The sequence below is a fragment of the Protopterus annectens genome, chromosome 12.part0 (genome assembly GCF_019279795.1).
Source record: "Protopterus annectens isolate FY-2018-M chromosome 12.part0, PAN1.0, whole genome shotgun sequence".
NCBI classification, from domain to species: Eukaryota; Metazoa; Chordata; order Ceratodontiformes; family Protopteridae; genus Protopterus; species Protopterus annectens.
In genome coordinates, this window is record NC_056746.1 from 269,293,995 (window position 1) to 269,321,386 (window position 27,392).

The window sequence follows — 27,392 nt, forward strand, 5'->3', positions numbered from 1 at the left end:
GTGAAGGTCTTTTCTACAATTCCCCACTCAGGAATTATTGATAAACTCATCAAACTAGGCATCAACCCCCTATATCACTAGGTGGGTTGTAAATTGGCTCACATATAGAACCCACAGTGTGAAGGTAGTGGACTCAAGTCAGACTGCTGATCAGTCATGAGTGGAGTCTCACAGGGATCAGTCCTGGGTCCTCTGCTGTTTGGAATCTACTTCTCGGACGTCCAGGCCAACACGGAGGGACTCTGACCAAGTCTGCAGAAGACTGTAAGCTGTGAGTCATTATAAACTCCCCAAATGATGCAGACATCTTACAGAAAGGCCTCACCGAGACCAATGACTGGTGTCGAAACCATGGCCTTAAGCTTAATGCAAAAAAATGCGTAGTCAACCCCTTTGGGAAAAACTCAGTTCCCACTAATTACCACATCGATGGGAGTCCACTGAACAGTGAAGGCGTTATAAGAGATCTGGGGACACAGGTTGACATCAACCTCTCCTTCAACCACCATATTGCCACTGTGGCCAGAATGTCCTTCTATGTGGCACATCTCATTACCAAGGGTTTTGGATCCAGGAAGAAAGAGGTCATTATCTCTCCCTACTCTTCCCTCATTAGACCAGTCAATGAATATAATTCCCCATTTGGCAGGTACCTCACTAGACACCTGCAACAGCTGGAGAGGGCACAAAAGTACCTCACAAAGAGGATCCTAGGCATTAAACACATGTCCTACACAGAGAGACTGAAAAAACTCCAGCTATTCCCTGTCTCATATTGTCTACTAAGAGGCAATATCTGCTTGACCTACAAAGCCACATCTGATCCAGCTCGGTTAGAAATCCTACATCTAAAGAAATCCCAATCCTGCTCACCACATGCTCCAGAGACCTCAACCTCATTACCACAATCAACAGAACATGCTGGAGGGACAGGTTCTTAATCCAGAGACTGTCCATGCTCTGGAACAGACTTCCCATACATTTCAAGCAGAGCACCTTATTGGCCTTTTTAAAGAGAAATCTTGATGAGTGGATGGGAAAAGTACAGTTGTGTACACTTACCATAAATGTAGATGTTTGAGTGAATTCACTGTTGCAGTCATTACACTTGGGTTATCCTGCTGGCAGGCTACCCTCAGTCAGCCTGAATTCCAAAGTCTAGGTCCAGTGTCAGTTGCTGTCACCTCCTCCCTGACGTCAGAATGCCAGGGGTATAAAAGATGCGGCAGACGCCATTTTCTTCAGTTTTTCTTGCCCCAGATGTCAGGTGCCCCTAAAAGGGTAGGCTAAAAAATATGCCAATAAAACATGCATGCGCCAAAATATATTATACCTTCATCAACAAGCAAATACACCACATAGGTTGTATAGAATAGAGAAGTGCAGATAGGTTCCAGCAAGGAAATGGGGGATGGTGGGTGGGTAACCTGGACTGCAACAGTGAATACACTCGAACATCTACATTTATGGTAAGTGTATACAACTGTACTATGTACTTCGTGTTTCACTGTTGCAGTCATTACACTTGGGTTGAATCCCAAAGCTATGGTTGGGAGGCTGGAGTTAATATAGCATTAGGAGCGGCTATGAGGCCCTGCAGAACTGCAGTGGCAAAGTCTGCCCCGGATTTAGAGTAGAGTGGTAAATGATGGTGCTTTGTAAAGGTGTGCACTGAACTCCAGGTAGCAGCCTCTAAAATGTCTTTGGTTGGTACTCCCCTGAGGAAGGCTGCTGAAGTGGCTGCTTTTCTGATTGAGTGTGGCCTAATGCCCTTAGGCACTGGCTTGCCATGTTGTGAATAGCAGAAACGAATGCAGTGGCCTATCCACCTAGAAACAGTCTGCTTTGAGATAGCCTTTCCTTGTGATTCTGCAGCATATGCCACTAGTAGTTGCTCCGTCTTTCTGAAAGCTTTGGTTCTGTTCAAGTAGAAGCGTAGTTGTCTGTGTATGTCCAAAAAATGCAGAATTCTCTCCCCCTTATTCTGTGGGTTTGGATAGAAAGTAGGCAGATGAATAGCTTGGTTAAGGGCCACACTGGAGACTACCTCAGGCATGAATGTCAGTTTTGTCCTCAGAGAAACCCTGTCTGGATAAAGAATGATAAAAGGTTCCACAGCCATGAGTGCCTGTAGCTCTGAGACTCACCTTGCAGAAGTTATTGCTAGGAACAGAGCTGTTTTCCAAGATAAAAACTTTATATCAGCTGTAGCGGCTGGCTCAAAAGGAAGTAGGGTGAGTTTTTCCAAGACATAATTGAGGTCTCATGCAGGTATTGGTAATCTCCTTGGAGGCCTTAAGTTTTTGGCTCCTCTGAGGTACTGCCTTAACAAAGGATGTGAAAAGATTGGTGGCTCTGTATTGTAATGAGCCGAAATGGCAGAGTCATGAATTTTAATTGATGAAAATGATAAGCCTTTGCCCAGCATCTCAGTTAAGTATTGCAAAATCTGAGGAATATTTGGTACAGCTGTGTCAATTCCTTGTGCCTGGTTCCAAGCACAGAATCTCTTCCATTTTCCAGCGTAAGATTTTCTGGTACTAGGCCTTCTGGCCTCCAAAATGTCATCCATCACAGCTTTAGTGAGGGGCGCATTTTGTATGACTACATTATCTACCCTGCTGCCAGATTTAGGGTCTTTAGCTGGCTGTGCAGGATCTGATTGTCTTGTTGGGATAGTAGATGAGGTATCTGAGGGAAGGTCCAAGCCAAGCATTGAGACAAGTTCCTTAGAATTGGATACCAGTACTGGCTGGGCCAGTCTCGGCAATCAGTATCATTTTTGGCTTCTCTTGTCTGACCTTTAGGAGTACCTTGGGGAGGAGAGGCAGTGGAGGAAAGGCATATACTGCTAAGTTTTTCCAGCTGAAAGATAGGGCATCCACTTTCCATGCTTGTCTGTGATAAGTCCTTGTGCAGAATCTTTTTAGTTGGTAGTTGTGAGAAGAGGCAAATAGATCTATCTCTGGGTATCTCCAATTCCTTGTTATCATGCTGAAGACTTGTGGATCCAATTTCCACTTGTGGGGATCCATGAGGTTTCTGCTTAGTTCGTCTGCCAGAGTATTTATCTTTCCTGGCAGGAATTGTGCTTGCAGATGTACTTGGTAAGTCAGTGCTGTGTCCCACAAAGTCATGGCTAGTCTGCAAAGGGGGTAGGAATGAGTGCCTCCCTGCTTGTTTATATACCACATGACCATGGTGTTGTCTGTCTTTATCAGTAGCTGTCCCGGATGAAGTAGGTTCTTGAAGGCTGTCGGGACATTCTGAACAGCTAGCATCTCTTTTTGATTGATATATGTAATTGCATTTGGTTTGCGGACCATGTGCCTTGAATACACCTTCCTGCCATGTGGGCCCCCCCAGGCATAATCTGATGCATCCGTTGTTAATGTTTACCTGGCTGGGGGTAAAGTGAATGGCTGTCCCTTGCTCTGGTGACAAGCCTTCGCCCACCATCGAAACTCCTGTTGCAGGCAGGGAATGAGGGCAATTATTGTTTACAGATTGTGGCAATGTTGAGTCCAAACACTTTTTAGGTACCACTGAAGTTTCCTCTTATGCAGTCTCGCATATGGAATTAGTAGAATGCAGGATGCCATGAAGCCCGAAGCCTGCAGAATGTTTCTTGCAGATAACTGGGCCTTTGTTGCCAACAGGTTGAAATAGGTAGTCAGTTGTCTTTGTTTGTGTGGCGTGAGATAAGCCATCTGGGCAGCTGTATTTAAGCTTGCACCCAGGAATATTATCTCTTGAGAGGGTACTAGTTTTGATTTCTTTTCGTTGAGTGTGTACCCTAGGCCTGTTAGAAATCTCTTTACAAATGCCAGATGCTGTAGTAGAATGTCCTTGTTCTCTGCTTGAATGAGGCAGTTGTCCAAGTAAGGATATATTTGCATTCCTCTTTGTCTGCAGAATGTAATTACTGGTGCCAGGCACTTTGTGAAGACCCTGGGCGCAGTAGATAAGCCAAAGGGCAGTGCAGAGAATTGGCAGTGCATTGAGCCAGCTATGAATCTGAGGTATCTTCTGCATGATAGTCTGATTGGGACATGCAGGTATGCCTCTTTTAGGTTTAAAGTCACAAGCCAAGCCTTCTTGCCCAGCATGGGCAGAAGTTGCTGCAGAGTCAACATTCTGAATTTTGGTATATCCAGAAATGTGTTTAGAATAGATAGGTCCAGTATTGGTCTCCAGGTCTTGTCCTTTCTTGGGACCAAGAAAAGTCATGAATAAAATCCTTGTCCCTGCTCTTGCTCTGGTACTTGTTGAATGGCCCTCATGTCCATGAGGGATGAGACTTGCTTTTGTGCCTTTGCCCATTGATGTTTTGGCAGATCTGGCCAACCAGTTGTCCTTGGCAGGATATGGAAGTGAAGCTTGTAGCCTTGTGACACTATGTCTAGGACCCATTTGTACTGGGTTATTATGTGCCATTTTTGAGAAAAAAGTGCTAGTTTTCCCCCTAAAGGTGCTGCCAGAAGATAAGTGCTTGGTGCAGGCAGGGGGACGTCATTGGGACTGTTTCCTGTATGGCTGTGATTTGTCTTCTCCACTTTTGGAGGTAGAAGCACCCCATTGTTTAGACCTGTACGAACCTTGGGGCTGGGATCTGCCTATTGGGCATCTGTATCTGCCCCTTTGTGGTCTGTCTGACATTGGAAAGTACCAATTCTTTGTAGGCCAGTGTCTGCTAAATCTAGGTGACTGTACCTGTAAGAAATCCTTAACCTTTTGCATAGATTTAGCTTTGTCCTCCATTTTCTTTAACACTTCTGCTTTAACACCAAACAAGGTATCATGCTGTAATGGAGCATCTAATAATTTTCCTTTGACATGATCAGTCAGATTTTGTTCCTTTAACCAAGCATGCCTTCTGATGACAGTACCTGTAACAGCGGCCCTGCAGGAGGCCTCCAAAGAATCAAAACCACATTGCAAAGTATGTTTGCAACGTGTTCAGCTGCATGCAATAAATCCTGCATTTCTTTGTTTTCTGCACATTCAGAATTTATCAACATTTTCTGTTTAAGCAGTGACATAATATATTGCTGATATCCGAGCATATGAAACTGACAATTTAAAGCTCTTATAGCCAAGGTAGCAGAAGTGTAAATCTTTTTTCCCCATCTGTCCAGTGCCCTAGAATCCCTGTCTGAGGGGGTAGGGTTTTTTGCAGTGGAAGCCTTGACCCCTTTGGGACCCTGAGAGATTGTTTCTGGGTCAGCGGCAGGATTTTTGAAAAGGAATTTATGAGAGTCAGGAACCCTGTAGTACCTGTCTGACTTAACAGGAGCAGGAGGTAAGGAGTCAGGGGGTCAAGACTGGACTCTGAAAATACATTATCTACAATGTGTAACACAGGTGGAATAGCTAGGGGCCTGTGTTGTGGTAGTAAAAGTAAGTCTCTTGAGCCTTTTCTTAGATTCTGAAAAATCTTGGCTCTCCCAGTGAAAATGTTCCCTCATGGAATGCAAGGTTTCCCCAAAAGAGTAATCCTCAGGAGGAGAGGCTGAAGGGTTAGATTCTTCAGCATCAGAATCCTCATAGGGAGGAAGAGAGTATTCCTGATCAGAAGAGGAATCAGATGAAATGGAAACCTGATCTGAAGATTCATATTCTGTCTCTTGCCTAGGCCTTTTATCAAGTGGGGGATGAGAACCCCTGATCAAAGTAATTAGGTCTTCGGACACTTTGAGCATCTGTTTTTTGGGCATGGAGGCCTGTCCATGAGTCTGTTGTACTTGTTTCTTTGTCTTTAAAGGTGCTTTAGACTCTGCCTTTGAAGCTGAAGTCATTTTAATGTATAACTGAGTAGGTCTGAAAACACCCCCAGAAGCCGATGCCTGCTCAGCAGCTCCGGACCCATCTGAGGCAATAATCTCCGAAGGTCCAATACCTTGATCTTCCAGCGGCCTAGTCGACTCCACGTGGGAGTCGGTAGCGGCCTACAGGTCTAAAGTAGCGGGCGTCAGGGGCTGTGAAAGCGCCTCACTGAGAACCGGCGACTGGCTTAGAAGAAGCCTCGTCGCCGGTTTTGGACCACGGATGCTTGTCCTTTTCTTTGCGTTTCTTGTGAATTCCGGTAGTCAGATGGCTATCCGACGACATCGTATAATTAAACCTTCTGTCAAAATAGTGTAATGCAAAATTGTACCGATGCTTAATAGTGCGTTGGTTAAATCTAGCACAAAACCGACAACTAGCAACGTCATGGTCAGGGCCCAGGCAAGGAATACAGTAAGAATGAAAGTCCTTATGAGGTATTTGCTTCCCACAAGAAATACAATTATTAACTTTTTCTGACATCGGTGTGGAGCAAGAAAAAAGTTTCCCCAATGGGGTACTTAGCTTTTGAAGAAGACTTCAGATCTGAAATTCGAACACGAAAATCTCAGGAGTCAGCTGACCGGCACTTGCGAACTGCTTATGCTTCGGGCACTGCGTGGCAAGAAAGACTGAAGAAAATGGCAACGGCTGCATCTTTTATACCCCTGGCACTCTGACATCAGGGAGGAGGCGACAGCAACCGATGCCGGACCTAGACTTTGGAATTCAGGCAGACTGAGGGTAGCCTGCCAGCAGGATAACCCAAGTGCAATGATTGCAACAGCGAAACATGAAGAACATCAGAAAGTTCACCCCAGGGATCAGAACAGTGGCTATACTTGATAGAGGCACTGGGAACTAATGTCAGGCGGCACGATGCCAGGGTACTTCTATGGGCTAGGCTTGTAAAAGCTCCAGGGCCATTAGCCTATTACACAGCTATGAACCTATGAAAGAGAGACAACAGGAAGAAGATACCAACTATGGTATCAAGACTACAGAAAAGTAGAGATCTGAAGTATGTTAGGGGTTGGTACATTAGGGGTAAGAGAGGGGCTCAAGAGCTTTTTGGTGATCATGAGCTATAACAACAGCCAAGTTGGATTCGAGGATTGGATCCAAACCCGTATGCTGAGGATAGAATGAAAATCTACATAATCAGATCCAAAAATAAAGGGCAAAGAGGTAAACTTGTAATGATGAGCTCCATTACCCCCCCCCCCCAACTACAAAACCTTAGGTACTATCTCTGACCTTTTAAGGCAGGGTTGTTGGTGTACGTATCTTTGAAAGCTAGATGGGACAACAAAGCATGCAATCAACATTGGAAATGGAGACTTTCAGGGATGTTTATCAGTTGTCTTTTCTTGGAACAAGGAACAGCCTGGGGTAAAACATTTCACCCTCCTGGCCAGAAGGAACAGGTTATACAGTTTCTTGCAACAGCACTTCTGATAAGACAGTAGGGATGAGATGTTACTGGGTCCACTGGTCCAAAGTCATGTAAGACCAATTGTGGCAGGTCAGCCAACCGCCTATCCTTGGGCAAAGAGTGAGAGAGATGAGAAATAGAAGTAAGAATGTCACAAATACTCTCTGCTAGGAGATGGTCTACTATTTTCTTTTTTCTGCAGCTTTTCTGCATTTTAACTGTTTACTCTTTCCTCTCAAGCAGTAAGATCCCTACTTGGAGGAGTAATTTCTACTTTAATTTGGATACAACTGTGAAACACATTTGACCAGCTCTGTAGTTTTCCTTTAGTCCTTCAGATTTTTTAAATACATTAGAAGATAAAGGTCTGAAGTACAACTCCTTTTAATAAGGTATTAAGAAAGTGAAATTTCATAGCCTCAGACAGGACTAGGTCTTCAGCCAAGAATGTCACATTGTGCCGCCCGATGTTAGTTCCCAGTGCCTCTATCAAGTAGAGCCACTGGAGTGATCCCCAGAGTGAGCTTTCTATTACCCATCCATTCATCAAGATTTCTCTTGAAGAAGGACAGCAAGGTGCTCTGCTTGACATGTATGGGAAGTCTATTCCAGAGCATGGGCAGTCTCTGAGTGAGGAATCTGTCCCACCAGCATGTTCTGTTGATTGTGGTAATGAAGTCTCTGGAGCGTGTGGTTAGGAGGGATTGGGATTTCTTTAGAAGTAGCATTTCAACAGAGCTGGGTCAGACATGGCTTTGTAAGTTAAGGAAAGATCGGCTCTAAGTAGGCGACATGAGACAGAGAATAGCTGGAGTGTTTTGAGTCTGTCCGTGTAGGACATGTTTTTAATGCCTATGATCCTCTTGGTGAGGTACTACTGTGGTTTCTCCAGTTGTTGCAGGTGTCTATTGAGCTATATGCCAAATGGGGCACTATACTCGATGATTGGTATAATGATGGAAGAACAGACAGAGACGATGACCTCTTTCTTCCTGGATGCAAAACCCTTGATAATGAGATGTGCCACACAGAAGGCCTTTCTGACCACGGTGGCAATGTGGTGGTTGAAGGAGAGGTTGCAGTCAACCTGCATCCCCAGATCTCTTATAATGCCTTCAGTGCTCAGTGGGCTCTCATCTATGTGGTAATTAGTGAGAACTGAGTTTTTCCCACAGGGGATGACGATACATTTTTTGGCATTAGGCTTAAGGCCATGGTTTCGACACCAGTCCTGGGTTTTAGTGAGGCTTTTCTGAAGAATGTCTGCATCACTTGGGAAGTTAATAATGGCTCCCAGCTTGCAGTCGTCTGCGAACTTGGTCAGCCAGAGTCCCTTTGTGTTGGCCTGGAGTTCTGAGAAGTAGATGCCAAACAGGAGAGGACCAAGGACCAATCCCTGTGGGACTCCACTCGTGACAGGTCGGCAGTCTGACTTGGAGTCTACTACTTTCACACTGTGTGTTCTATCTGTGAGCCAGTTTGCAACCCACCTAGTGATATAGGGGTTGATGCCTAGTTTGATGAGTTTATCAATAATTCCTGAGTGAGGAATAGTATCAAAGGCCTTGGACAGATCGAGGTAGGCTGTATGCACCATCTTACCTTCATCCACAGCCCTGGTGACTGATTCAAAGTTGTCAACTAAATTGAGCAGGCATGATCTCCCTTTCACAAAGCCAAACTAGGTAGGGTCTAGAGTTTGGAGATTTCCTATATCTTTGTTAATCAGGTCCATGATGACGCGCTCCTTAGCTTTACATATCAGACTTGTCAGGCTAATGGGGTGATAATTCCCAAGGTCTATAGTTGCACCCCACCATATGGAGAGGGATGACTGTAGCAGTGCGCCATTCGGTAGGGACAAAGCCTGAGGTGAGGCTGCAACAGAACATGGCACACAGATGTGGTGCCAGTTCGCTTTGTAGTCCATGTAGAACACAGCCAGGGATATTACTGGGTCCCATGGAAACTGTATTCTTGGCCCTGGACAATGGAGCTTTAACCTGTGCTGCAGTAATGCGGGGTGCCTGGCATTTCTCCAGTATTGTGATTGGTCCTTTAGGGGGAAGAGAGGGGTAAAGTTGGCACTGAATCTGTCGGCCAATATGTTGGCAATATCGGCTGGCTCAGTATATGAGGTACCATTGTGCAGTAACGCAGAGCAAATCTGGGTACTGCCATGGAGATTCTTGATATAACTATAGAAGGCTTTGTGGTGGTTGTTAGTGTCTGCTACAATTCTGCCTTCATATCTGAATTTAGAGGATTTGATGAGGGTTCTCAACTTTTTGTTGAGGCTAATAAGGGAGTTTTTCCAGTCTTGGGACTTCACCTTTTTCTGCAAGAGTTTCTTCCTTCTGCTGTAGAGTTTATTAATGGCAGGGGACCACCAGTTTTGCTTCCTTTAATTGGAGGAGAGCATCTTGGTTCTGTTGGGTATGGCTAGTTCCATGCATTTATGTACATGTTTGCACAGTGCATTGGTGTATGATTTGGCAGCAGCAATTTTCTATTGGCATGGGTGCCATAAAACTAACCACCTCTGTTTTTAGGAGTCCAAAGTCAGCTTTGGAGAAGTTTTTCAAGTTGGTTACCTTTGTGGGGGGTGTGGGTGAGATGTGGATTTCCATGATGATTAGTTTATTGTTAGATCTGACCAGGGATGAATTGACGACTGGTGTAGAGCAATGGTCACCCATGTTAGTAATAACCAGGTCAAGGATGTTGCTTCCTCTAGTGGGGGTAAGAATGAGCTGGTCCAGAGCACTGGAACTGATGAATTCCAGGAAGCATTGGGCCAGTGTATTGGTGCATGAGTAGTTTTCCCAGTTGATGGAGGGGTTGTGAAGTCTCCTAGAGTGAGAGTGTTGGGTTGGACCTTGATAGACTCCAGGGTGCTTAGGAACGTGGAGTGAGATTCTAGGGACATGGTTGGGGACCTATAGCAGGCTATGACCTCAGATGCGTTATGCTGGGCTACTAGTCTCGAAGTGTGCATATCCTTTATGAATATGGAGACACCACCACCTTTGGAGCTATGGTCCATGTTTCGAGGGCAAAAGGTGTGGAATGAGTTATAGCCTGGTAGTGCAGGGGTGCTTTCTGCTGCTTTAAACCAGGTCTCCGTTACAGCACAAATGTCGATGTTCTCCATTTTGAAGAGTGAGTGCATCTTGAGATTTAGACTTCGTGTTGAGCAGCATGACCCTCAGATTGCATTTATTTATCGCTGTTATGGTGGTAATTTGGTCTTTGGAACACCACCTAAAAAAGGCAGTATAGGAGTGGCAAGAGCCTTAGCCAGTACCCAGATGCCCAGGAGTGTCAGATGCAGGCCATCTCAGACAAAGCAAAGAGGTCTGTCCGTCATATCATCCCAAGCAGACAAATACTGGATCCCCTTAGAATGACATCAGAAATGGCCAATTGCTGAAGTCAATAATTTTTTGTTTGTACTGCGGTATCATTCTGGGTGATGGTAGGATACTGCTCAGGGCTAGGGTCATACATGCCTGGGTCACTTAATCCGAGAGCTCCACCATGTCTCTTTTCATGTAGTCCAGGGAGGTGTCTCTCTGGTCATTCACACCCACATGGACAATGACAGATTCATACTTGTTGTGGAGTGACCTGAGTGCAAGTGTCAGATTCTGACACCTGAGAGAGACAGCTGAGTGTTACAGTCTCCTTATGCAACCTAGCGAGTGGGACATCTGTGTGCCTCACTACTGAGTCACCTATGATTAGTGTATTGGACAAGGTGTTTAGCCTTAGGGGCTTAGGTTGAGGGGCACACTATGGAGATGAGCTGTGTGTCCTGTGGTTTGTGCTGTGTTGTGGTGGTTGAGTGCGTTTCTGTCTTGGAGGTCTCTGCTGTTTGGGTAAATTTCTATTGACAGCCTCCACGAAGGTGGGTGTGTTGTTTGTGTTTTTATGTGAGAGATGTGATGGTGGGTGTTCTGGAGGACTGTGTGTTCCATGTGGTGTGGTGCATGTGTTGACCTTCTCCTCTTGACCAGATAGTCTGGTCTTGGCTGGAGAGTGCGTAGCTTCCAGTTTGGTGATACAAGTGCATCTCTCACTAGTATGAGTGTTGGGAGGTAAGAGGAGAGGGTTGCCTGTGCACATGAGGCAGTTGCTACACTGCCTCAGAATGCCCAAGTGAATCAGGTTAATAGTAGAAAGCACAGGGAACTGCCCTTTAATCAGGCCAGGAGGGGTGGTCATAACTACTAAGTACTGGAGCTATTTCTGTGAAGAGCAACTAGTGCTGATGGCACTTAGGTGTGCAACAATAATTGTTACAAAACCCTGTTGAAGTGCAAAGCGATTAAGCTATTTGAAGTGCAAGAAAGAAGTAGCAAGATTCAAAGGAAAAAAAAACTGAAGAGCAGACTTAATAGCTTACCTCAGCGGCACTTAAACAAGTGTAAACCCGAGCAAATGTGGGTTTTTGAACCCAAACTCACATTTCATAGCAAGTTTGTCCAAATGTAAAACAGTCTAGGCTTGGCTGATTTATCTACTTTCATGTTTTCATCCTGCTTTTTCTTCTCAAACTTTTTTGCAGCTGGTGAATGGCAAGCTGTTGATAATTCAGAATATAGATCTGAACATTTGGGGCCCTGAAGGCCAATGTTGCTAAGGACCACTATATACTTTCCTGAACCCTACAGGATCTATCAGTTTTTTTTGGAAATGAAAATCTAGCTCCAAGGATGCTGACTGGAAACCACTGCAAAGGACTTCCTGGGCAGGAGGAATTGCCAATGGCTTCAGTGTCCCTTCTGGGAGTCTGAGGACTCCAGAGACTGCCACTTGAAGTGTTCTCTCATGACTAAAGGTGCCTGCAAATGACAAGGCATCTGGTGAACAATCAGATGCTAAAGTCCCCCCCCCCATATCTCTGTCAAACCCCACAGGGTAGGAAAGTTGTGACTTACTATCCAGTTACTAATTTTCATAGTCTCTCATGCCACAAAACTTGCTAGAGAGATTTTATAGACAAAGGTCAGTTCTGAATCTGACTGCAAGTTACAAAGAAATTAAAGAAAACCTTTAGTCAGTTTAGCACAGTCCTAGAGGTAGACCACCCCAGGCTCAGCTATCTGGGTAAAACTTAAAAGAAAATATGTTCAGCCAAGCCTAGTTTACTTCCTGGATATCTGATAGCAGAAAACCATAGCCAGCAATCACAATGCTATGGATACAGAAAAAGGGTCCCCAGGTACTTGTCTCCTGATAATCTTCAGTAGTAGAACTGGATCAATGCTGGGCTGCAATGCGTTCTCTTGAAACAAACATGCAAAGTTGTACATGGCAAGAAAGAGTTAAAAGAATGTGCAGGTCGATGCCACTGACATATCAGCTATGTGAAAACATCTGAAGTAAGTCAATGTCAACCTGACCATGGGGGCGGGGGGAGAGAGATTGTTTTCTGTTCTAAATGTTAGGTTTGACACTGGACTCTGCTTTCAATAAAGATTCCCACAATTTATGACAACAGCCCATGAAGGACATCCAATACTCATGTGATTTTTCCATTATCAAAGTTAGGCATCCTAAATAGTAAGTCACTAATGTTGCACAAGCGTATGGGATGCACGATTATGGACTGCATTAGTACTCAAACCTCTCAAATGGAATATGCCAGGCACAATATTTTGATGTCAACAACTGCCTTGATCTGGTTTCCATGGTCTCCACCACAAAGCCATTATCAAAGTTCCCAATTCATCCTTGAAAATATGGTCTTCAAATGGGTATCTCATACTCCCTCTGACTTTTATAATAAACATTACTCACAGATGCAATACGTTTTCCTATCTTTAAATCATCAAATCAAATGGGATGGGGGTGAACAGTCTCTAGTTAAATTTCATCAGTATCTGAACTCAACCAGTCCTTTTTTGAGATTTACTTTGAACCTTTCTAGAATGTCATTAGATTTTTTGGATGCAACTGTATTTAGGACAGCTGAGGGTAACTTCCCTACCAAAGCCTTTAGGAAGAATTGCTACAGGAACAACTATCTTCATAGGAGAAGCATGCATCCTCCACATATTTATCATAACATTATTAAGAGCCAGGGACTGTGGATCTCCAGGCTTAATGTGAGTGAAACTGATTTTATTAATGAAAAGTCTGTATTACAAACTAGGTTTGAAAAGAAAGGATATAATAGTTTTGAGGTAAATGCAATTTTAAAGAATGTGTCATCTATGAGAAAGAAAGAAGGCAAGCCTTATTACTCTGAAGGTCCATGGAATAAGCAGATAAGCAGACATAATGATTGTTTAAGGATTCCTCTAACACACACTAGTAATATCAGCCAAACAGAAAATATTACTAGGAATAACTGGCAGATACTGAATACTGATAGTGTCAATTCTATTGTTGGCAACACACCCAGTTTTGTGTATAAAAATAAGAAAACTTTACAGAGAATGTTAAGTTACCCCAAGACTCATAATGAGGCTGTTAGATATGTCACTCCTCAAGACACTTTGCCATGCTCTAGGTGCAACTGCTGTAACTACCTGGAAAGCTGCAGTGAATTTTTACACCCTGATACAGGTAAATGTTTAAGGTTTATGGCCAGAGCGAATTGTGACGCACGTTATCTTGTCTATTTAGCTGTGTGTCAAGTTTGCTCTAGTTTTTATATAGGTAAAACCAATCGTATATTACGCGGCCAAATTAGAGAGCATATTTACCATATAAATAATTCAGTATGCACGAATGCCCTAGCCAAGCATGTTATCAAATATGGTGTTAAACATAATTTTAAAGTTATGGTGACTGAGGTTGTAGCTGTTGATGCACGGGGGGACGGGGGGGGGGTGACATTACAAATAAAGGTGAAACATGCGAGCTAAAGTGGATAATTAGGATGAGAGGTAACAAAGGTAAAGGCTTGAATGATAAAATTTGCATTACACCTCTATTAAAGAATAGAGTGTTTAGGTGATAACATGTGGCATTATTGTCGAATTTTATTTTAATCATGTTACTGTATTTTTAATGAAATAGCACATTTTTATTGATTATTGAATCTTATTGGTTAGTTTATGTTTAAATAATGTAAACAGGAGTGGTTCGTGATTGTCTGATGAAGTGGCAATAATAGCGGTGAAAGCGCTCACAATAAACGTTTTATTCTTAGTTCGTGCTTTGTTATTATATGTTTTCATTCTGCCTTGGTTTGCTTCACCGGTACTTTTTTTTTAGTCGATTATTATCCTTGTTGTGGTGGTGTTCGCTGTTATAACTGGTGAAGCATTTATTCCTCTGGCTGGACATAATAATAATTTTCTTTCTTGACTAAATAATGTTATTTGCAAGTAGCACTATTACTAAGTAAAGATAACTACACTGACTCCATACATAGCACAAAGCATAAAAAAGAAGTTATGTTCTTACCATAAGGTTCCATCTGTGTTGTCGATCTTCATTCATTCTTGACAGATGGGTCTCGGTTCCATCCTCGAAACTGGCTCAGCAGTTGTAATAAGCTCGCACCAGCCAGAAACTATCCAGCTAAGGTTACCCATAGTACCTCTCTTCCCTTCCCTTCAGATCAAGTTTGCCATAGAAAACAAAAAAGCAGAAGCTTTGTCTGAGCAACTGCCCTGCTACTGAACCAGGACTAGTTCTGGACCACCAGGAGCCTTTGGAGGGGGTAGGAGGGTGGGATGTTAAGAATGAATGAAGATCAACAATACAGATGGCCTGTTATGGTAAGAACATAACTTCTTTATCTGATGTTGTCAATCTTCATTCATTCATGACAGTTGGGACAGAGTCCCTAGCTACTTTATGTCCCGGAAGGCCTTATAGAAGGATATTCCTGAGCACCATAGAGCCAAAGGATGCTCTTCCCCTGGAGACCATATCTAATTTGTAATGAGTGATAAAGGTATGAGGGGTAGCCCACGTAGCTGCTGTGCAAATGTCATCCATGTAGGTTCTAGACTGAAAGGCCACTGAAGTGGAAACTGACCTTTTAGAGTGAGACTTGACTTTAGTTGATAGACTTATTTTATTTTGATGATAAACAAAGGTGATGCAATCTGCCAACCATTTCGACAAGGTGACTTTGGAAACTGGATTGCCTAGCCAAGGACCTGAAAAGGACAGCAACAGTTGGTCCGATTTTCTGAAGGATTTTGTTCTGTGCAAGTAAAAACGTAATTGTCTGTGTACATCCAACAAATGCAAACAATATTCTCTTTTGTTTGAAAAAATTGGGAAGAAAACTGGCAGGTCGATGGATTGGTTAATGTTTGAGACAACTTTAGGTAGAAAGGAGGGGTTAGTCCTAAGTGATGCTCTCTCTTTATGAAAAATGATGTATGGGCACTTTACACAAGGCCTGCAATTCTGATATTCTTCTGGCTGAAGTGATGGTTATCAGGAATAAGGTCTTCCAAGATAAAAATTTTATGTCACAGGTGGCTGCTTGCTCAAACGGCTGACGAGAGTCAAAGTTTGCACGACTAACATCAAATTCCAAGGTTCAATGGGGTCTTTAAAAGGTGGCTTTAAATGCATAAATCCCATTTAGGAAGGTTTTGCAGAGGCGGTGAGATACCAGGTAAAAATCATCGAAGCCATTATGGAAATTTGAAATACCTGCCAAATGAACTCTAACTGTAGAAGCTAAAGCTCCTGATTGGAGTAAAGCTGACAAATATTCCAACACCTTATTAATTGAGGGAGAAAAGGGGTCTAGGACTTCTCCTTGAGACCAGATCACAAATCTGTTCCATTTACTAAGATAAAGTTTCCTGGTGGATTGTTTATGGGAAACCAGAAGTATATTTTGTACTGGGGAAGATAGAGATTATTCTGCCTGGCAATTACTGGAAGTGGAGGTACCAAGGAGTCAGCTTGAGAGTTGGTAGGCTGGGATGGACCAGCTCCTGCGGATGAGATAGGAGACCCGGAGTTGGGTCCAGCATCCACAGACGGTGAACTATGTGAGGCTAAAGAAAGGGGAACCAGACTTGACAGGGGCAATGGGGTGCAATGAGGATCACTTTGCTTCTCAACCTTTACGCTTTCTTCAAGAACTGGGGTATTAGGGGAATGGGAGGAAAGGCATAAAGCAGTCCCAGGGGCCAACTGTGCAGAACAGCATCTCTCGGGGACTACCCCTGAGGTGGGATTAGGGCGAAGTAGCTGCTACATTTGCGGTTTGTGGCAGATGCAAACAGATCGCAGCAAGGCTGACCCCAATGACTAAAGATCTCTGGCACTACTATTGGATTGAGAGACCACTCATGAGGTATGAGAATGCATCTGCGCAGTTTGTCCACAATCACGCTGGAACTCCCAGGAATGTGCACTGCTATCAGAAAGCGGTTGGAGGTGATTGCCCATTCCCATACTCTCATGGCTTCCTGACATAACAGATAGGATTGGTTCCTCCCTGTTTGTTGATGTACCAGACAACGGACATGTTGTCTGATTGGATAGCAATTGTCCCAGACGGAAGGGCAGATTGAAATGCTTGCAACGCTAAAAGTACTGCCCTTCAGCTCTAGGATGCTGATATGCAAATTGGCCTCTAAAGGGGACCAAGTGCCTTGGATGGTCTTTCCCAGAAAATGGCCCCTCACCCCATCAGGGATGCATCCATGGTCACTACGACCTTGGGCTGAGGGGTTGAAAAGGGGCAACTCCATAACTCCTTTTCTGGCTTCATCCACCAATTCAGATCCTGCTTGCATCGATTTCTTATGCGGATTGGATAAGACATGGGGTGAGTTAACAGAGACCACTGTAATGCTAGGGAGCCATTGAAGCAGCCTCACGTAGAATCTCACCAGGGGAACTAGGGTGATTGTCGCTACCACTGACCCTAGTAATTTCAAGACTATGTGAGCTGGGACTATGCCTTGAGAAAGTATTGCTTGGAGCTGTGACCTTAACCTTTGTAATCTGTGAATAGGTAGAGGAACCCAACAGGATCTCGTGTTGAATGTTGCTCCAATGAATTCTAAGTTTTGAGCGGGCTCCAGATTTGACTTTTCTTTGTTTAGGGAAATGCCTAAGAGCTCTGCCAGCTCCAGAGTACACTATAAGGTGTGAAGCAGTAGATGCCTGATGGGGGAGATAAGGAGCTAGTCGTCTAAATATGGAAACACCTGGAATCCTTGCAGTCTCGGATGAACTGCTACCACTGCCATGCATTTGGTGAACACCCTGGGGGCTGTGGTGAGACCAAAGGGCAGTGCGTGAAATTGGTAATGACTAGCTCTCAGCCAGAAGCGGATATACCATCTGGAGCACTAGTCCATTTTTGTGTGGTAATATGCATCCTGAAGATCTACAGAGCACATCCAATCATCCTTCTCCAGAAAAGGAAGGATAGACTGAGTCATAACCATCTGGAACTTTGTCTGACAAACTTGTTCAAGATACTGAGGTCTAAATTTGGATTCTAGTCCCCCGTCTTTTTTGGCACTAAAAAGAATCTCGAGTAAAATCCGGATCCTACTTAGTCTGGTGGGACTGTTTGGATGACTTTTTCTGAGCTTTTGAATTTCTTGAGGTGCTTCTTCCTTTTGACTGGTTGGAACATCAGGGATTCACCTTTGCAGCATTGGATAACAGTCGAAGGGGATATGGTAACCTCTGGTAATTATCATCTACACCTAAGAATCTGATGTTACTGAATGCCAGGACAAGTGGTGCAAAGAGAACCTGCCTCCAGAAGTAAGCAATCAGGCTGCTCTTCAGGACTGCTGATAGGGTTGTCCAAAGAAAGAATCTCTGGAACCCTGGTTAAGAGGGCCCCCTCTGCCACAAGGGAGGGTGTCTTCCTGATGAGTTCCCACCTCTGCCCTGGGGAAAAGACTTGCCACGCGTGTCCCAAAAAGGCCCTTGGGACTTCCTGAACCACATCTTCACACTTCTGATTCCTGGAATAGGATCGTTGAGGAGTGGAAAGATGTATGCCCACAGAAGAAAGGGTCTTTCCATCCTTTTCACACCTGGCTAATGTGTCTAACTTTTAGGCCAAACAACAAGGAAGCATCAACCAGAGCATCGACGAAGGAAGACTTGAAAGGGGCCGCGAAGTCACATAAGCACATCCAGGCATGACATCTCATGACAATGCCTGCACCCGCTGCTCTGGCTGCCCCTTCGGTTGTATGCGCAATCGACCATATGGAGGAGTTGGGGATAGACTCTAGTGTTGCAAGTTGGGAGGTAACCTTGTCATATACTGCTCCTGCTAAGGTTTTTGAGAGTTCAGTGATCAGGTCCCTTTGAATATGGGTAAAATGTGCCAGATAATTCAACAACTGAAAGGCAAACGTCGTCGAAGCATAAACCCACTTCATTAATCTGTCCAACATCCGAGACTCTTGGTTTGGAGGATGGACAGCAGAACTCTCCTCAGAGTTCCATCTTTGTGGCCCCCGCAGACAACACCATAGCATCTCCTGCTAAACCCTTGGACCAGTGGGGCTGATCCTCTGGGTGGGAGAGTTTTTTGTCTGGTCTCTATTACTAATACTAGTACTAGGGATTCTGGAGCCGGCAGCCAAGTCACAGTCCCGTGGGTGGGTCGGCTCTGACTGAGCCAAGGTCCAGAGTGGGTTCCAGCACCATGGTGAGATCTACCATTGGGACCAAAGAAGTTGGCACCCACAAGAGTGTTGGTGTCGGGGGCTCCAAATCCTGTGAGAAGGTTGAAGGAGGACAATAACTTGGAGTCTGTGGAGAAAAATCCTTGGCTTCGGGTGGGAGTTGGAATACCTCTGCCTGCCAAGAGCTGATCCACCAGTCTAAGTACATCATGCTCCAAAAGGTTCCTGGTGGAACTACTGGACATCCCGAGGGAGATTCTGGGTGATCAATAAGGGGATTAAGCTGCTGAACAGCAAAAGGGTCAATTGACGAGTCTTGGCTAGGGTTTCAACCTTCGGCACTGTGTTTGAATGACCAGAAGGTTGTGTTGGGGGGGGGGGTGACTAGTTTGATGTGAGAAACTATTATTGATGCCAAGAGGGTCTGAAGTACTGTGGAAGGGGTCGGTACTATAGTAAATTTAGTCAGTTCCATAAAGACAGATGACACCATGGAAGGGACCAAAGACTCTGGTGCCAGATGATTGTCGGTGCTGATTTCGACGGTTTTGAACTCGGTTCCGTGGAAACCTGGCATTTGGATGACTTTGGCTCCTGAGAATGAGGAGAGGCTGGAACCAAATGACTGCTCTTTTTTGCTTCTTTTCTAGAAGGTTTTGACACCTCCCCCTCAGACACAGCCTCTGAAAAGGTTTTTTTTTTTTTTTTTTTTTTAACAACCCCTTTAGGATCAACTTATATCGACGCTCTGCAAAGGTCCAGGCACTAAAACCCTTACAGAGGTCACACGGAGGCTGAACCCCCAAGTAATAAACGCAGGAAAGATGACCATCGGATTTGGGCATCGTCCTGTGTTTGAATCCAGTTGTACCTTTTTGTCAGCCATTTCTAAGGTAAGTCACTAGAGTAATTAACTACCATTTATGTGACCACACACATGCACAACAGTTAAATAACAGAGCAAAGTAAGGAAAGATTTTTTTTTTTTTTTTTTGTAGGGTGTACCAACAATGGGAGCAAGAGAAATATCCAGAGGGGTAAAGGAGAAGAAGAAGAAAGAAAAGAATATATACTATGGTATTTAAGAATTACCTGAGGTAAGAGGGAAGGGAAGGGCCTATATCAACTATGGTAAGCAGAAAAACGAAAGGGTAAAACAGCACTCACACTCTAATGCAGTAATAAGGAATAAATGACTAAGAAATATTAAACATGGGGGCTATAAGAGAGAAAAACTACCAAGAAATATTTAGAAAATAAAGCACTTAGCTTGAGAGCACAGCCTGACATGTCTTGAAACTCTAAATGGCAAACGAGATCTGAACGGAAGGGAAGAGAGGAACTAAGGGCAACCCTCAGCTCAAGTTTCAGGCTGGTGCGAGTTTGTTACAATGGCCAATATAGTTCGAAGGACAGAACTCAGACCCAACTGTCATGAATGAATGAAGGCTGACAACATCAGATTACAGTTTATAAACAGCTATACTTAAGTGAGGCAATGTCTTCATATATTTTAGGGCTTACATACTTTTGTCTCTATGTAGGAAATCTGTCTTTGATGGTGAATATTTTACAAATGTAATAAACAAAAATAAGTGCAGCACATGGACAATCATATCCTAGTATCTTTATGACTGGCTGAAAATGCATACATTAACTCTTAATTTTCTGGAAGAATATAACACTGAAGTGCCAAGAACTAGTTTACTTTATTTTTGAATGCAAAAGTCCAGAATTTTTTTTTCCTTTTTGAACGCAAACATGATTAATTATTTAGATGTCACCTTTTAGTAATCTGTCTTACAGCATATTTGTAAGGATTCACAAGAACTGTAGCAAGCAGGAAGCACAGTCCGATCTTCTGAAAAAATTAAAAGAAAGTCAGAAGGACACTCAGTCAATACCACAGGCAAGTAAGAGAAGTAAAATGTGTGGGATTATAACAATACACCCACAGGTGCTAGACGAGACTGACAGGGAGGATAGCAGTGAGCCGCAGACATGGCAATGAGCTTGGCAGAAGTACATCTACACCCCTATGGATGTACATGTTGATGCACCTTTCCAAGCAATGAACCTGGTGACATTTATGCTACAAAGCAGTGCAAGCTCTTGGGGTGGGGGTGGGGGGGGGGTGGCAAGTACAAAAGAGTGCATCCACTGTCCATAAGCAGTGACTGCAGATCACAGCTAACAACTTGGAGAGGAGTAGAGGGCAAGTATGGATGACAGCTCACTCTGCCCTTGCCCAGGAGGCGAAAATTAGCTACAAGGCTCTTGCCTCTGGGGAGCGAATGGGTTGAGTGGCTGAGGGAGCAGAATTAGACAGTCAGTGCTGGGGAAGGGCTAAAAACATACTTCAACAATGAGCTTTTTTGAATTAAATATCAAAACACTGAAAATTCAGAAAACTACAAGGCTGCAGTTGTGACTAAGAAACTTAACTAAACCCCAAACGACTAACTCTAGGTATGCTAGAACTGCAGTTGTATGCTGGGGTAGAAAAGGTGTTTACTGCCATCTACAGGAAAGAAGGACGTGCTCCACCCAAAAGAAAAAAAGCAGCATAGTACTTAGAGTTGATCTATACAATTCCAGGGGCTATGTGGAGTGTCATTTTCCCCCTGCAAAAAATGTTCGCTGAAGGTAGTTTTGGAGAACTTAAAAAATAAAAGTAAATATCCTCTCTAAGCACAAAACTGTCAGTGAAAAGTAACAAAAGTAAAAGCACTGACAGTATCACAGCTGGGAACTTTATTACAAAAATAAAGAAAAAACAAAACAAAAATTACAATGAATAAATCCTTACAAAACAGTGGTGAGCGCTTTCAGGGATCTACCCCTTCATTAGACAACAGTTAAAAATCCCATAATTCTTTAAATACTGGAGATTAGTCACATGAGGTTTCAAAAATTTCAGTTGCAATTTTTGTTTATTTTTTTCTTTATTTTTGTAATAAATTTCCCAGCTGTGGTACTGTCAGTGCTCTTACTTTTGTTAGTTTTGGAGAACTGTTTTTTTTTTTGCTTTGTTTATTTGAGTTCATTAAACTACCTTCGATGGATCAATATGAATCCGAGGTGGTTGATAGGGACAGAAGAGATTTCTAGTGCTTTGAATACTTCCAAAATTATAGTTCATTGCCATGTTGTAGAATCCTTCCCTCTTTGCAGACATGCACACAGCTGAAGGCACAGCAGCATTCAGAATCTAAAGGTCTCAGCAAACACCAGCTCCTAAGATGGGGGTTGCAAAAACCACCTTTGTCCACATATGCCAAACCCAAGGAAAACAGAGTTGCCCAACATAACATCCTTGGTCTCCTCATGTTTCTTTCCATATTATTTGCATGTTCTTTTTCAAAGCTAGTTTTCCAGCTGCCTCCAGAGACATCATAAGGGCAGAAAACCAGGCTCTTTCTCCTTTATGAACCACAAACTCCCACACAAAGACTCAGCTCTTCCCCCAATTATCCTTGAGGTGAAGCCAGTACAATGTAGTCAAACATAGACATTGTGCTCTGGGCCAAAGCAAGACAACAACAGTGAAAGTCTTGGAGGGAGAGTATGTTTCATGGAGTTTATATAGCTGTGATGACCCACCACTGGACCAGTAAAAAAGGAGCCTTAATCCTCACTACTGGCAACAGTGGGGAGCACTCACTGGGAGGATGACAAGTACACACACGGTATTTCCAGATGCAGCTCTCTGCATCAAGTGCAATTTCCCTTAAACATGCACAGAGACCACAGTCAGTCCAGGGATAGTTTCTTTCTCCAGATCCTCAGTAAGACTTCCCACTGGCACAACTACAGAGCTCAGCTGAGTGACCAAGCTAAGCCCCTAGCACACTCTCTGTCCAACCAGTGCTTCGTGTCCCTGCCCAAGTAGCTGACACACACACTCTAAGGTTTGATTTATACACACACACACACACACACACACACCCACCTCTGGGAAAGGCTGGCACAGGTTTACTAGCTATGCCCCCTTCTGCCAGACTATATGGTAGTTACCACTACCATCAGTCAACTCCTTATCGGCTACATTAAGGTCCATAACAAAAGATGTCCAGACTTACTGTGTAAGATTAATATTAACACAAATGGTAGTTTAACCAACACTAAGGTTATTAGAAGTGGCCCACACAGTGTCACCAAATAAATATGCAAGTACTCTCAGTACTTATATACCTCTACACAGATCATCCACAATGAAAGGTTAAATATATTTAATAATAAAAGAACAAGACAATACTAAATATATATTCACAGTGACACCAGAGTTCAAAACCACAGGAAATATTTAAAACAACATTGTAGGACAGTCTCAAATAAAGAAAGAAAAACATATAAACTAAGCTTTACTATATTTCTGACAATATTTAAGAGAATTACTATACTCTAAAAACTTACTGACAGAGGAAGGAAGATGTGTGGTGAGTGGGTCTTCTTGTTGTCAGGTTCAAGACAGAATGCTCTGTCTCACTAAGAGACTTCTAAAATTAATATCGCAAATATTACTGCTAGGATAGCTTGCAGAACGACAATTTCTTGTCATCTGACTCTAGTTCCCAGGTGAAACCCCCCTGCTGGAAGCTGTCAGTACTTAGCATCTACCTGTAAATATACATAGACCGCAGATCTTTGGCAGAAGCTAGAAGTCATAAAACAAATGCATACCTGCATGCTTTCAGAGGTAGTAATTAGTTCACTCCGAAGACAATACAGAAAGATTCTCAGCACAGACTGTGTGTCTCTAGCTGCACTGAAAACTGAAAGATATCATCTTTTATGGCATAGCCTACAAAGTAATTTAATTTCAGATATTTTCCGAAAATTTGCTGGACTGAAAGTAACCTCCTGTATTACAATTTTCACTGTTAAAATATACACATTTAGACAGTTACAATATTCCAAGTACATTTCTGTTTTCTTCCAGCAGGGCATACTGTGGACGCATTTCAAACACAACCACTTTATAAAATACCCTTTCAACACACGTCTGCACGAACCAGTTTGATATATACGATATACAGTTCTAATACAGCTGTAACACAAGTATCTTATATAAATTCTGTTGATATTCACAAATGACATAATTATTTACAAAATTCCAGATAGCTGTGCTGGCAGATCTCCCTTCGTTACAACAGTTATTGACTTTAATATGAATATCTGAATCAGTATCACTTATCAGACATCAAACTAATACTACAACACTACAAAAAGACAAGAAACCTCCTCTATGGGTTACAAACATTTCAAATGGAAGCAGGAAAAACCGATAGCCTGGCAGTCCTGTTGTCCTCTACTGTAGCAATCTACATGGCATGAAAGATCTAAAGATGGAGTCAACCAACACCCTTCTTAAACCACCACCATCCTTATGTGGCAGTGGGAAAGAGGTGGCTGAAGCTTTTTGGGGAAGATACAGCTTTGGAAGCTGTGCCAGCCATTGAGCTATCTGCAGGTAGGACATCCCATCAACAACAAACACGACAGTGAATAGTACAATGAACATTTAAGTAATGGCAGGTTTTATAACTTTGACTTATAGGATAACAATGCTGTTTATTGCCTGTGACAGATTTATTACAATGGCCTAATTTAAAGCACCTGAAACTGCTTTGCAATAACTGTTTTAATCACTAACTGGCAGTAAAAAAATCTTAATAACAAAGTTCTCATTGCATGCCAACCTCTCCGCTGAACCAACATGTTGTTTTTGCACAAGCCAACAGAAAAAAAGGCCTGCACTGTTCTTCCTCCACACACAGCTTTTCTCAGCAAGTGTTAACTCAACTTATATAAATAAAATTTTAGCACACTTTGCCTTAACAGCACATATCAGAAAATACTTTTGTTCTGCAATCTACCATCTCCTTCACTAAACTGGATAAAATGGAAGTGGGGCAGGCATTTTGCTAGTTTGTATAGCAAGATGCTCAACGTAGGGCAAAAAACAAATACTGCAAGTGACGTGAAAGTATCCCCTTTTATAACAGCTTGCATAATTCACTTTGTATTCTCAGGCTCATTTTTTTTTACAATATGCTGTCACTCCAGCAGTACAAAGAAAGTAGCTTTTCAATTTATGGCTGTCTTTCCAAACATAAAAAAATAAACCTCCAACTAGTGATGTCATTTTTGGTAAGAAAGTATAAAACGTTTCAGGAGGCCAAGAAAGCAAATTGAGCCTCGCATTTCCTCTAGGTCCATAACTCACACAGCAGCAGAGGCTCACATCCATTTACTCTTAAATAACTCATTTTAAGGTGTGTCACTGCCATCCACTAGCCATTCAGGTTCTCAAAGACAGAATAAAATTCATTATTCATTGGCACTGTCATAAATCCATGACTGCATTATTATGATTTAACTTAAAATACTTTTCTTAAAGTACGTCACAAAATAAAAATCACCACCATAATAAGAAGCATCTGACTTACCTCTTCCAATCTTTCAATGTTGGCTTTTAGACACGGTACACATGACCTCAGCTCACTGTTTTCTTCATCAAGCTGCAGTAACCTATGGCAAAACAATCAGATTGTAAAACTGAGTTCTGTGCTACCAAACTCACCAGAGTGTCACATCCAGGCCTAAAGATCAAAAAGGGTTACTCTCCATTTCTGATGTTTTGCCTTCAGGTACTTGTACATTTTAATAAAACCTAAAACATGCAAACTGTTATGACACATACCTGGCACAGGCCTTATTGACTGCTGCATCTGGGCAAGTCCAAAAACTAAAAACATATTTAGTAAATTAGAGTTCCATTAACTCACTAAGTAACCCAATACTTGTCTTTATCAGTTTTCTTACTAACCTCCAAATCTACTTTTGATTACAAAAATAACAATGCTGCTTCTCAATGGAGAGGCAGATTTAATCCAATCATTTGGAAGGAACACTGTGTAATTCTTTTCTCTTTACTGTCATGCCCACAATTTACAATGTCGCAGCTTCTCCTTCCCAATTTATAATCAAATGTATGAATATGGTTTGTGCCTTTGTAGAATCTTGTGTGTTACATTCAGTTCTCCTGAACACTAATTTAGTTTTCCCTCCTTCTTTACTCTTCAAGACATGTCCCAAAATACCTTTAAATCAATCGGATGGTTTACATTCTATCATTGTCTCAGGAAGTACAGTTCCATATCCTACTACTCTCTACCTATTAAACAGCATATCCTCAAATTTATTATACACTTTCCTTCTTTCAAATGCTATTCTCACAGCCTCCGTTCCGTTCCCCTTAATCTCTAACTCCACTCTCCCAACTACCCCAAACAACACAGTACATCCTAATCATACCATCCTTCCTTTCCCTTCATCCAGTGTACAAAGTCCCAGTATTATCAGTCACTCTTTACTGTAGTCCATCCAGTCATGCAGTCTTGCAACTCTATAAGGTACATATTCCATCAGCCCAACTTTTATCTGCATTGCACCTAAAACCATACAGACTTCTCCAAAAACTGTCGCACCAATATTGTGTACAATGGGAGGGTAGCATCAAGAAACCACTTTCAACAAAATGAGCATCAGCATTTGTCACTGTACTTATACAGAGCATACCATTGAGTCAGACTAAAGATAACAATTACCCTCACATTCTTTTTTCATGTTATATTTAGGTTACCATTGTAAGAATGCATTTCCACTCATTGCTGTTTTAGCTTAAAATTTCAGCAGCAACCTCCTCTATAACACCCCAATCCATGACTGCCAGAATTTTCATATCATCTAAATATAAAAATGAATCTTGGTTTCCAAAATCCAGCACTGAACCCATTCAGCACTTCATATAACAATGGCACTGTGTGAAGCCATGCTGTTGACCAACAGCCAGGTAGTCTGTATTCAGGAATTGCACTAGCCTGCTATATGCAATCTTTTCTGTGACTGTCACTAGAATGGAAGTAAGATTAACAGTCATAACTACCTAGTGCCTTTCTAAGTTCACTGTTATGCCAGAAAATTGTTATAATTATCAGACTCCTTTCTAGATTCATAATTATGCCACAAAGCCAATATCACCAACATACAACCTCTAGGCACCAATTCAGCTGCTTACCAGAATATACAGTTCTGACACTGATTCACCAGGCACCACCTATAGGTCAATTAGTGCCTTGGGAAGCAGGTCATCTGAACTTTCTGCCTCATCTCTAAAACTCTTGAGCACCTGTGAGTTTTCTCTTAATACCTTATCTAATTGTCCATCTGTTCCCAGCTTTAACTGGTTGTCTTCACAAGTAGTCACTCCGTCTCACTGTTACTTTATAAACAAACAAGAACTTTTTAAGTAATTTTGTGTGATCTGCAGCATTTCTGAGCGCCTCCACCAGTTCTAGTATACTTTAAAGGAGCCCCACCTGCTATTAATCTTCTGATTTATTCAACAAGCATTAAACATTGTTAATGTTCTGATAGGATCAGCTGAAGGAAATACATGCCCAACCTGAAAGCTTGTGATGACTGCTCATCCATCCTGGATGTAGAAACAGTGGTTTAATCTC

At 42.7% G+C, this 27,392-nt stretch overlaps 1 protein-coding gene across 2 annotated transcripts in view; it reads right to left on the reverse strand.

Annotated features, from left to right (window-relative positions):
- Nucleotides 1-27,392, reverse strand: part of LOC122816498 (rab11 family-interacting protein 3-like) — a 1,372,586-nt gene that overhangs the window by 200,018 nt on the left and 1,145,176 nt on the right. For both annotated transcript variants that reach the window (XM_044089329.1, XM_044089328.1), the window contains one exon: nucleotides 25,317-25,398. In XM_044089329.1, the coding sequence (XP_043945264.1) occupies nucleotides 25,317-25,398 (82 nt within the window). The remainder of the gene's footprint in view (nucleotides 1-25,316; nucleotides 25,399-27,392) is intronic.